Source organism: Rhododendron vialii, chromosome 13a (assembly GCF_030253575.1).
Source record: "Rhododendron vialii isolate Sample 1 chromosome 13a, ASM3025357v1".
In the NCBI taxonomy this organism is placed as follows: domain Eukaryota; kingdom Viridiplantae; phylum Streptophyta; class Magnoliopsida; order Ericales; family Ericaceae; genus Rhododendron; species Rhododendron vialii.
In genome coordinates this window covers 27,749,448-27,762,094 of record NC_080569.1, presented here as the reverse complement: position 1 = coordinate 27,762,094, position 12,647 = coordinate 27,749,448, and the positions used below count along the sequence as shown (strand labels likewise).

General features: G+C 36.6%; 1 protein-coding gene and 1 long non-coding RNA gene across 4 annotated transcripts; one reads left to right on the top strand and one right to left on the bottom strand.

Moving 5' to 3' along the window:
* Nucleotides 1-565: 565 nt before the first annotated feature.
* LOC131313288 (glutamate receptor 2.7-like) lies at nucleotides 566-5,624 on the top strand. The gene is made up of 3 exons (XM_058341523.1): nucleotides 566-976; nucleotides 3,033-3,339; nucleotides 4,702-5,624. Exons 1-3 carry the CDS (start codon nucleotides 644-646, stop codon nucleotides 5,622-5,624), a joined length of 1,563 nt encoding a protein of 520 aa, XP_058197506.1. The 5' UTR covers nucleotides 566-643.
* LOC131313303 (uncharacterized) lies at nucleotides 5,091-12,144 on the bottom strand. Of its 3 annotated transcripts, none has more exons than XR_009196157.1 (4): nucleotides 11,576-12,144; nucleotides 9,972-10,184; nucleotides 8,888-9,000; nucleotides 7,430-7,827 (listed from the first exon to the last, which is right to left on the bottom strand). It is a non-coding gene; the product is annotated as an uncharacterized LOC131313303 (long non-coding RNA). The 3 variants fall into 3 exon arrangements; XR_009196158.1 differs by having other exon boundaries at nucleotides 9,972-10,240; nucleotides 11,576-11,844; XR_009196159.1 differs by lacking the exons at nucleotides 9,972-10,184; nucleotides 11,576-12,144 and adding an exon at nucleotides 5,091-7,221 and having other exon boundaries at nucleotides 7,658-7,827; nucleotides 8,888-9,543.
* Between the last annotated feature and the right edge of the window lie 503 nt (nucleotides 12,145-12,647).

Sequence of the window (12,647 nt, the reverse complement as noted above, 5' to 3'; positions counted from 1 at the left end):
TTCATACACCAAGAATTTCAAATTCCTTGAGTCCTAAGAATCCACCTAGAATTTTCCATTGTCGATCCTCTGTGCCACCGAAGTTATATATCTCTGTTCCCATGTACTTTGGGTCTTTAAATTGTGTTAGATTTTTTTCATAAAAAATTTGATGTGATCAAACGATTAGCAATGCATTTTGTTGGAGAGATACAAAGAATTTCAGTACAAAGATCACTCTTTGGAATTTCCACCCCCTTCCCCCCCCCCCCCCCCATATAAATGAAGAAGCACAAGACCAATAATCAACTCACAAGTAAAGATCACTCTTTGGACTTTCCACCCCACTTCCCCTCCGGCTGGCTTTCCTTCTGGCTCACGACTTGGATTTGAACCAATCAAGCTACTTGCCCTTTAGTATAGTAGATCGTGACTCAATCTTTGTAATTTCCACCCCCCTTTCCCCCCCCCCCCCCCCCCCCCCCCCCCCGATATAAATGAAGAAGCACAAGACCAATAATCAACTCACAAGTAAAGATCACTCTTTGGACTTTCCACCCCACTTCCCCTCACCCCCCCCCCCCCCGATATAAATGAAGAAGCACAAGGCCAATAATCAACTCACAAGTTACGTACGACACTTGCAATTATTTGGAATCCCAAAATGCCTTCCCTCCGCTCTACCAGAAAACCAACCTTCTTGTTCATCCCAATACTAGTACTGTTCATATCATTCCTTCTTACTCTCTCTCAAGTCTCTGTTGTTGAAGGTGATTGTACAGAACAGAATAATGACACATTAATAATTGGAGTTCCAGGCAAGGCCTCTTTTGAAAACTTTGTGAAGATAAGTAATTCTAAGAATCAAGACGAGAGGGATTACTCCGGTTTCTGCATTGAAATTTTTCAAGAGGTTCGAAGGATATTGGGTAGGCCTTGTAAATTTGTGGAGTTCAATGGGACGTATGATGAATTAGTTGATAGTGTAGCCAACAAGGTAAGCTATCTCTCTTCGACCATTTGAACATTTATAGTTTTCATAATATCAACCTTGAATGAGTAATACTGATATACATATGTAATGAGTTTCAATAATCTTGATGATTTGAATTTTTCTAAAAATGTTATGAACTTCTATGCAAAATATTATGCAAATAAGGAGATTATAGGCATGTTTGCGATAGCTGTAGATACAGATTTTAGATTCTATCTTCAGATTCTGCTGCATATTCTAGATTTTAGATTTTTGTAGAAGCAGATAACATGTTTATCATAACTGTGAAATTATAGTTAAGTTATAGTAAAAACTAGTTATGTTTATTTCAAAAAGCTGAAAATCAACTTTCATAAGACTTAAAATGTAAAATTTTATCCGAAAAACACCAAAAGTTACCCAAACCAAGCTTTGGAATTATCAGACTTTCATTTATTTTTAGGTTTTTAAAATCTGTAAAATCCGAGAATCTATATCTAGAATTTTTGGTAGACACTCCAAATTGATTTTGAAAAACTAGAAACTCAAAATTAGCAAAAATAAATTTTCGTAAACACTCACTATACCCGGTATTAAATTTTCGTAAACACTCACTATACCCGGTATTGTAGCACTTCTCTTTTATGTTCCTTTTTCAGGATCGGGGGAGCGTGTTGTGCAGCATGTGCTGCACATGATCTGGACCGTCCGTCTTTGTAATCAATGGTCCAGAGTAACTCCTATCCGGAAAAGTTTTATTTTAATCCGGACCATCCATTCAAAATACTGGGACAGTGACACATATGATAGATTCTTTGCAAACAAATCTCTATTAGTAACAATTTATTGAGAATGAGTTATCCAAAAAAATTTCAAGAATGAACCCCAAGTGCTAGTTATTCTCGCATGATCAAATCTCTCGGAAGCCAAACATTCGAAATTTTTGGACCACTTTAGCGTTTGTGTAACGACCCGAAATTACAAGTACCACAACGTAGAAATTAATGTGTACGACCCGTCCCACATCATTATTTACAACAAACCACAAAGCTGTTCATACATACAATTATGCAGGTTGCACCCTCCAACTGTTCTGCTGTTCTTTTTCTTTTTTTTCCTTATTAGACACGTTCTTAAGAGAAGGCCCCCTCCCATGGGCACCTCCCCCCTTTCTTCATGTCAAGACTTTATACTCCCTCCGTCCCTTTTTAAATGTCCTGCTTCGTAATTTCAACTTATTAAAAAAACATCATCATTATATCTTTCACATCAATTTTTTCCTCCACTTTCCCTACTTACCCATCATCATTACACTTTTACTCACTTACTTTTCAAAAAGAAATATACTTTTAGGGATAAAATAGACAATGTACCAACTTTTACCCACTAACTTTGCAAAATGGACACTTATTAAGGGACAGCCCAAAATAAAATACAGGACTATAAAAAAGGGACGGAGGGAGTACAACATATGCATATCTTCTCCTTTTCTGCATGTCCTCCACATAACACATTAACACAAATGCTTACACCTCTCATCCAACTCACGCCCTCCACATAACACATTAACACAAATGCTTACACCTCTCACCAAACTCACGTGTGCAAGCTAGCCAAATGATGTCACGCCCTCCATGCAAATATCTCTCTCTCTCTCTCTCTCTCTCTCTCTCTCTTTTAATCCATTTTTAGTTTTCTCTCTTCTCACAATTTTCCATTTACCACTCACATTGGCAAATTTTACACAATCAACCCTTACAGTTAATACTTTTGATTAACTGCTAAAATAAAGACCCGGGTCTCACACCACAAGCCTTCCAATAATATTAATCCACGTTATTAATTGCTAATTGGAGGAAAGATAAAGTACGGGTCTCACAGTTTGCCCGGTCATTAACTACGTACAAGAGTCCATAATTAGTTGAGGTCTAGCCTGGAGATCCAGTTATCAAAGAAGAAAAACTATCGAAAATGATGTGCTACAGAGTAGGACTGAATTACTTCTTCATTATACATTTCTGGTTCCTTTAATTTCTTGTTTAACACAAGATCTGTGTACATGTGCATATAAATATGGAAGACTTATTGCGCTGCCGTAGGCGATATAACAATATTAGCAAACCGATCGAAGAAAGTGGAATTCACCGTACCGTTTACAGAGTCGGGCTTGTCGATGGTAGTGCCGGTGAAGCCCAGCCCGAAGCCGTGGATTTTCCTGAAGCCTTTCACTCTGGGAATGTGGTTGGCTACAGCGGCTGTTTTGGTCTACACTATGCTTATAGTTTGGTTCGTCGAACATCGGTCCAATCCGGATTTCAGTGGTCCGTGGAATGATCAACTCGGAAGTGCTCTTTGGTTCACCTTCTCTTCACTCTTCCTTGCTCACAGTAAGTGTGTGTGTGTATATATATATGTATATATATATAAACCATTTTAACTTAATAAAATAAGGACCTCCCTTTCCCGATAGAATTTCGATCATCCAAGCCGCTCAATGTATTCAGGACGTGATTTTAAAGGTACTTGCGCGAAATCAGTAAAAAATAATGACCGAAAAGGCTTCATTCGAGCAGTTTTTGTTTATTTTTTATCGAATGGTTCAAATAAAAACTGCTCGGATGAAACCCTTCCAGGTCATTTTTTTTGCTGATTCCTCGTAAGTACTCTTAAAATCACGTTCTGAACATATTGAGCGGTTCGGATCATCGAAATTCGAACGGAAAATGGGAGAAATGGCGAGATCTTTATTTTAGTTAAAATAAAGATCTCTTCATTTGAAAATGACTGATATATATATAACAAGATTAATTTCTATACGTATGCAACGTAAATATATGACTTTACGCATATCTAATCAACAGTGACACACCATTAATTTATTACTCCTTCCGTTTCTTTTTAAATGTCTACTACTGTTCTACGACCTATTTTCAATTGCCTTTAACTCTCAACTTTTATTATTAAAAATATGTAATTTGAGTAGTTTTAAAAGTTAGTCGAGGTGTGCGTAAGTTGACCCGGACATTTAGTTATAAAAAAAAAATTGCAATACGGGCAGTTTAAATGTTAGTGGATCTCCGTAAGAAAAAATGATAGTTGAGTGGGTCTTTGTGTACCTTCACCTTATTTTTATAACACAATGATTTTAGAAATGTAAAATATATTATATGTCTTCCTTTAATAATTATTTTGCCGATCAAACAAAAAATTATATATAATATATGTTGAGAGATATAAGCTATTGAAAATGTCACGCAGAATTGTAATGAACTTCTAAAAAAGGGGCAGAGGGAGTAAAAACCACTAAGAAATCTGTTATGAATACCGTTTTTAATTAGAGCCCGTTCCAGAACATCTTCTTAAAAAATAAGTACTTATTTCACATTTTCAAATTAAAAAATAATGTAAATGAAAAATAATTTTTTAATTTTTTTTGCACCGTATTAAAGATCTCAATAAGATCTTTCAAACAAGATCCATAGTGCATATTTTTAAATTTCAATAAGTCCATCATTTTTTAGTTTGAAATTGTCTTTTTAAAAAATAAGTACTTATTTCACATTCCGAAACGAAGCCTTAAGCTACCCCGTTCCGCTAAGGTTCTTATTTTTTAATTAATTTGTTTTCTGTTTTACGAGAGAGATTATTCCTTCACAATATATCATCTTTAATTTAAAAAATAAGTATTCAGTTAGTAGAATGGGAGCAGCTATGCTCGGAAAGAAAAGTACACTAAGTTAATTGCGCAGGGGAGAGGATTCAAAGCAACTATGCTCGGATTGTGGTGGTGGTGTGGCTTTTTCTGGCATTGGTCTTAACCCAAAGCTACACCGCTAACCTCACGTCAATGCTTACAATCTCACGACTCCGACCGAAACCCTGGTCTCCATCAAAAGTCGGTTGTGATAATTATACATTCATGCATAATTACGTTCGAGATGTGCTTAACTACAAGAATGTAAGTCTCATCAACGACGAGGGTGAGTATCTACGGGAGTTCGAGGCCGACAATATCTCAGCAGCGTTTCTTGAGATCCCTTATGCCAAAGTTTTTGTCAATAAAAATTGCAGGAAATTTACCATCATTGGAACCACATACAGATTTGGAGGATTTGGCTTTGTGAGTACTGAACATGCAAAAAATTTTCCTTTTTGTTGGCGTTTCTTTTCCTTTTATTTCATAGTATTTGATGACTTCAAAGCATGTACAAAGATATCTTCATATATTCATGTTCCTTTGCAGGTATTCCAAAAAGGTTCTTCACTAGTTGCTAGTGTCTCGGAAGTCATTCTCGAACTCTCAGAGAACGGGACTCTGAAAAGCCTAGAAGAGGCTTGGTTAACTCCCAACAAAGTGTGTTCAAAATCTTATCTGAATATGACTGAGAATACAATGGAGGAGAACGTTGATAGCTTGAGCCTCCGAAGCTTCTGGGGCCTATTCTTCTTCTCCGTTGGCACTTCCTCTGTTTGTTTTCTCCTATTCCTTGGGCACTTACTGAGGAACTACTGCCGTCATCACTCATCTCAAGTGGCTGATGTGAATGCAAATAATGAGAGCGTTTCAGTCAGGATAGTTAGAGTTGCAGGTTACTTGATGAATGCTGAGATTAGAAGTCCATGGAGATCTCCATCCTCCCGTCGGGTAGTGTCTGAAACTGAAAGGAGCTAAAAACACAGATCGTCCTTTAGAGAGTACTGTAACCTTGTAATGAACAATACTAACTGTCATCTCAAAGACTACAAAGCCGTTATAGTAGACATCTATTTTGTACTGCAAATTCCTTTGTATCCATCAAAGCTAAGATTCAACTTGAAAAGTATACATGTTGGATATTTTGCATATTTTAAAACTAATAATTTCTTCTAATAATATTACTGGTGCTTGATTATGATAGCAACATGTATGGGCATAAGGACGTATTTAAGAGGCTCTCATCTTCAGCTTATTTTATTGTCAATGGCAATTAAAGGACACAACCATTTTACTTGGCTGTTGGAAATCAAGGAGCAAATATTATCCTGTTTATAAATGTTCTGGGGAGAGGATTTCTCCGTGAGTATCATGTGAATGTTTTAATGTGAAACTGCCACCACGTCAATATCTCTTTCTCTTTTCATGCATGCCTCTTGTCACAACTCAAAATTGATCTTGGAAGTCGTGACCGACCAAGCGGGTGTTAAGCTGCTGAAGGCCTTCTTATATTCTAGTTTAAGAATTTCTAGCATCATCGTCATTTTAAAACATGCATATACACAAAAAAAGTATGCAAAAGTGTACAATAAATAACATAATTAATCACAGAGTTTCTAAGTGTACAAGTATAATAATTACAAACCATTGGGCAACTTATGGTTGTCCACATAGCACCAACAAGCATTGATGAGTTGATGGCTAGACATGCTATTTTCTTGGAAAAATGTAAAACATTTTGCATAAGTCAACTCGGGTGAGATATGTATACCAAAATTGACCATGGAAATATTTCACATTATATAACAGTTTATGAGTAAAACAACATTCACTACAAGAAAATTCACCATTCCCGACTAACCATTTAGTCAGCAAATGTGACATTTTTAGTCGGCGAAAGAATTTCCCGACTAAATAATTTAGTCGTCAGTTTGGTCGACGGAAGCGAGTCGGCAAATACATTTGCCGACTAAAAAATATTTAGTCTTGTATTTGCCGACTAAAAAATATTTAGTCGGCTAAAGTTTGCTTTTTTATCGACTATCATGTTTAGTCGGCAATTAAAATTTAGTCGGTAAATGTTCGGACTATCACCGACTAAACTTTTGTCGGGGAATGTTAACACTCATCAGCGACTAATTGTTTAGTCTGCAATAACAGTTTTTTTTAAAAAAAAAAACTGGAAAATAACAATCAGCGACTAACTTTTTTAGTCGGCAATAATAGATTTTTTTTAAAAAAAAATTGGAAAAAAACAATTAGTGACTAAATTCTTAGTCGGCAATAAAAGCTGTTTTTTTTAAAAAAAAACTGAAAAATAACAATCAGCGACTAACTTTTTTAGTCGGCAATAATAGATTTTTTTTTAAAAAAAATTGGGAAAAAACAATCAGTGACTAAGTTATTTGTCGACAATAAAAGCTGTTTTTTTTTTAAAAAAAAAAAACTGGAAAATAATACACCTTGGTAACCAATTCTAAAAGCCTGAAATCCCAAAAACTGCTACAATCCTTTTCCCATTTTCATTCCTTGTAAATTGAAGCCAACGATCATTACATCCACATTTGCCAACATGCTGTAATTAATAGGAAACTAAAAATTCCAATAAATAGAATTGTCCACCAATTATTTAGTAAACAAATTATATCCAAATCCCCAGAGCACAAAATAATGACACGTCAAACGACAACAAGGGAAAAAACCAAAAATCGAAACAACAGTATACGAACCATGTAATATTAAACAAAATGTATCCAAACAAAAAATTCAACTCGCTGCACGTAGAATCCACAACCAAAATCTAATGTTGATCTTCATACTCTGTAACCCAAAGCAGGATTGTGGGATACTCCACTAAAATGACAATTTGTAAAAAAAACAAACAAACCACCATCTATCATGCAATATGATCTTGTGCACTACCAAAATCAGATGCAGTCGGTCTTCTACTATATTACAATATAGGATGTAGCAGGAATAGATGTAGCAAGAATATTGATTGAGATACTAACCTGATCAAAACTTGAAGATGGAGCAGTCTTAATTGCTGTATCCAGGGTAGGGAGGGGTATTTTGCTGAAAAGTGCTTAAGTTGTATAGTTTTGAGCTATTGCCGGTAGAAGCTGCACTGTAACGAGGTGGGGGAAGAGGGACCCTTATTGAAGCATTCCCCATCCGTCAACTGTTAAAGAAACAAAAAAAAAAACATATTGGTTTTAGTAACTGGAGGTTAAATTCCCTTGGTCCAAAATACTTGTGGTATAAGAGTTAATTTTTTACCTAAACTACTGAATTTCAGCAAAATGCAGACATGGACACTTGCTGTATTGTCAATATTCAAATGGACAAACTAGTGGGAACCTTAAAATTGACAAAGGCTTGATCGGGGATGTTATCATCAAACTCCCTCATCGTGTCCCATGGGCCACCTCCTACGCCTACTAAGAAAACAACAAAGGAGTACTACGATGAAGCAGCATAAAAGTACATGTTCCAAAACAAAAAAGACAGAAAGAGAAAGGTCAACCTAAGTCTCGAGTTATGAAAAGGTTGACCTTGCTTTTATCAAAGCATCGATAGTCTTCTCTTCCTGCGGACTGACTTGACCATACGCATTATCAACACTTCTTGTCACCTAATAGCAATGGAAAATCAATGAAGTACTTGACAATGGGCTCCCAATCCTTTATGCTAAATACTAAGTCGCTTCTCAAGTAGTCCTAGGAATTTTCATGTAGTTTCAAATGAGTTTATTTTGCCCTTCTATTCTTTAAGCAAATACAAAGCTCATTGACTGCTCCTACCCCCATCATAACCTCTTAAAACTAAATGACTGCTCCTACCTCCATTCTTCGAAAAATCAGGATATAGCAGGTTGAATCATACCATTTTTTAACTAAATGACTGTTCCTACCTCCATCCTAACCTCTAAGCAATGGAGCTATGTAATTAAAATACAACCACCAATAGTCTATCAGTAGTTAACCAACCTATTTCTGAAGAAATGTTAATTCCACTTTGTAGTGCGTTACTGTAGCTTGGGCCCTTGACTACATCTGATAAATATTGAGCCGAACAACTTTACGAGTGACAATATCTTATCTCAAAATTCACGAGTAAATAGCCAAATGAATAAGAAAGGCCGTACAGCAAAACCGCATAATATTCAACCAAATGACGGTATGACTCAAGATCCCTCGACAAACATAGCTAGTTCAATCCACAAAAGAAAAAGGACCCACTGCAAATTTCAATGTCCTGTTGTAAAGAGTCACAAGCCAGAGAAAAGCCCGACAGCATAGTCTGCAATCTCTTCAGTCTCATATTCCGCAAAGGGAAAACCTTTTGGTCTTTCCTGCATTTTTTACCCTGCCCATTTTAACTAGCCATCCAAAACATTGGGTGTTCTTCTAAATGAGATTCATGTACACAACAGAGATTGTAATGCACAAAGATTCTGTAAACTATAAAGCACCCGGATATCTTTATATCACTCGGACCACTCGGTATCACCAAAACCAAACACACAATCCCCTTTGTAACACAATAGTCAAGCTAAGGTTCTTAATTTTATTGTTCCACCACTTAAAACACAAAATCCAACTTAAAATTTCAATTTATGCACTTACACTCTTAGTTTCTGCATTCAAGAATGTAATTTCAGCATCTGTATCTCAATCTCAGCACATACCAGCTCTCAGCACCCAATTCGAGCACTTACACTGGGCTTTTTTAATCTTAAAACTACATTTCCAGCACTTAATCACAATTTCAGTAACTCAAAATTCATTTTCCAGCAACAAAGTTCAAATTTCGCATCCTATTTGTTCTCGAACCAAGCCGAGTGCTTCGAATACAAATTGAGACACTTGACCCAAAGAAGGGCCGGAGTCGGAACACTGACCTTATGAAAGAGCGAGAGATCGGAGTTGGGAAGAAAAGGAGTGGCTTCAGTGGTGGCGTCCATGGTGTTTTGCCGTGTCGTGCCATGCACTTTTTGTTGTGTTCTGCCATGCCTTTTATGACGTGTCATGTCGTGCCGGCCCGTTTACTTAATCGTGTGTCATGCCGTGCCATGCCGTGCCTTTTTAAATCGTGCCGACGGTGCCGTGTTGTGCCATTGATTTTCGTACACACATCACCAACCGATTTTCGTCTAAAAAAAAATCTTTCCAAAAAGCACACATTTCCGTGCCTCTAATGTTCTTAAGTTTGTAGTATTCAATCCTAATTTGAGGCCTACTAGCAAAAAGAACTATCTTTTTTGCTTAAAACTTTATTGAGACTTGTAAATTTCAATTCAAATGGGAAAAAAAAACAGTTCACCTGGAATACTACTTCCATTAGACAGGCTGCGACCTTCTCAGCTTTGAGCCTCAGTTTCATCAACAGCTTCTTCCTCTCATGTGTCACCTGAGATTTTTCCTTCCTCTTCTTCATTTGCAGAAAGCAGAATACACCAGCAGCAAGAGAAAACAAGAAAAACCAGCAGCAGCAGCAGCAGCGCCGGGAAAGAGCTGGCTGGAAGTTCTCAATATTCTTCACATAAGAGCAATAAAAGAGCTTCAAGTTATGGAGTGTCTCCAAAGTGAATACTGACATTATCAGAATAAAACATTTCCATATAAGGATAAACATTTCCATATAAAATGGCATCCGCTACAAAAAGGCATGGGACAGAGACGTTATCTGGATTCCACCATAAGAAAATCTTGAGAATTGGGAAATTAAGCAAGGATTCATAAATTATCAAGGTATAAGTTGCAGAAAATGAGTCAGGCTACAAGATGAAGGGGATGAAACAAACACATGATGAGGTGTGAGAACCTAATAGCTTTATTTATTGATCCAATGTGATTTACTGTATAACATGCACTTTTTTATTATTAATTTGCTATGAAATTCCAAAGCTTGTGTCTAGTCATATCAAAACAGAAGACAGAACAGGACAAGTACATTGCAATGATGAACCAATTACAGAACAAGTGAACAACCAGAATTCAGATCAAATAGGAGTTTCCTACCAGAAGGACTGGAGGAAAAAGCATTTAACCATTGCATGTCAAAAGTGAAAACAAACTAAACAAATTGCAATTCCAAACATTATAATTCAACTTCAGTACTTCACCAATTTAAAGCAGTATAATTTCAACTAGTGGGAGTTGGCTGCCTCGGTGGGGAGTTGGCTAAGAGTGGGGAAACGAGTGCAATTCTCTCTCTCTCCCCAATTCGATTAATGGGTTTTCCCAATCTTTCTCTGATACTCTTCTCTTTCTCTCAATGGCCATTGGCCAAAATAATGGCTAAGCTAAAAGTAACTACTCCAATTTGAAGCCCTTTTTCGATGCTTAATGTGTTGTTCTAAAAAAAATTTGCCTCAACCCAAAAAATAAAAGAGGTATGCTTCTTAGTTCTTACCTAATTTTTTAATATTCCTCTGTCTATTTAATATAGTAATCTGTTTCAACTCCAACCTAAAAAACAGTGTGTAACTCTGGCTGTTGGTTTTTTAAGTCCCAAATGGTTGAATGTTCAAAATTAGTACCCATTTCTAGAAAAACCATTTCGTAACCCTAACACACATAAACAGAGTGTAACCTCGTACTACAATTTTTCGATTTCTCCTGTATGATTAGTCTTAGAAAAAGAAAAAAAAAACCAAAACCTAACACAGACATTACTAAACATACAAAATACAAATTGTACTTAAAAATTATTACCAACCTCTAAAACAGTTTACTGTCAACAAGCAATAGCCTCGGTTGCAATTGGCAGTAGCAAGAAGGAATTAACATGTGGTCAACAAACAAGAAAACGAAAATAGTAGCATGAATTAACATGTTTTCACATCAAAACCCCAAGTACTTGCAGTAAAATGGGACAAAGCCGACGATCGTGAATGAAAACGGGCCAAGGTTGTAAATACTCACCGTTTGAGAGTTGTGTGTCACCGGAAACGAAGAGAGACAGTTGTAGATCTAGGGTTTGAGTCGTTTGAGTTGCTGAACGGCAGCAGCAACGGAACAGAAATAGCAGTCGTTGAACAATCACCGACTCACAGCCGGAAATGGAAACGGAAACGGCAAAGGCAGTCACCACCGGTCAGTGGTCACCGACTACGGCTTCACTGTTTGAGAGTTAAGAGGGAGAGAGAAAGACGTTGAGAGAGAGAGAGAGAGTGAGAGAGAGAGAGACGTTGAGAGAGTCGGATGAGAGTGAGGCTCCGTTCCAGAACAACTTCTTAAAAAATAAGTACTTATTTCACATTTTCAAACTCAAAAATAATATAAATAAAAAATTATTTTTCAATTTTTTTTTCACCGTATAAAAGATCTCAATGAGATCTATCAAACAAGATCCATATTGATAGAAAAATTATTTACGTAAACACATGATTTTTGAGCTTGAAATTGCCTTCTTAAAAAATAAGTACTTATTCCCGTTCCGGAAACGGGGCCTGAGAGAAGAACAGAGAGACCGAGAGAAAGAGGGCTGCTAGGGTTGTTCTCCGACCTCGTCTCTTTCTATTTATACTGTTGTCGTGCCTGATCATGTGCGACAGTCGCACGATAAAGCATATACACTCAATAAAGAAAAATTCTCGTAGAGTCTTAAAATGCATCACTTGAGGGCTGTCCGAGCTGTTTTTTGAAAATCGGAACCGTCTACCTTTTTATGTGGGAGTGATTATATCATTTTTACAAAAAATAAAGTAAATTGATTATTGTTATATACTGATCGCATATAACAAAAAATTTCCTATTAATGAATCTACATCCCGATGAAAGGGCTTCCAAAACCCAATAGACCCAAAAAAATTGTGAAAGTGATTAAAACACCAATAATAACAAAATGAACCGTATGGATTGTCATATTTATGTCGCAATCGTGTGGCTAGCGTATATTGGACTATAGCAGAATACATTGGTTTAGACTTAGATAAGTTGGATGTATAGATTTGAAAGGTAGCTGCAGACTCATTTTTTCAAATGTTCGATCTAA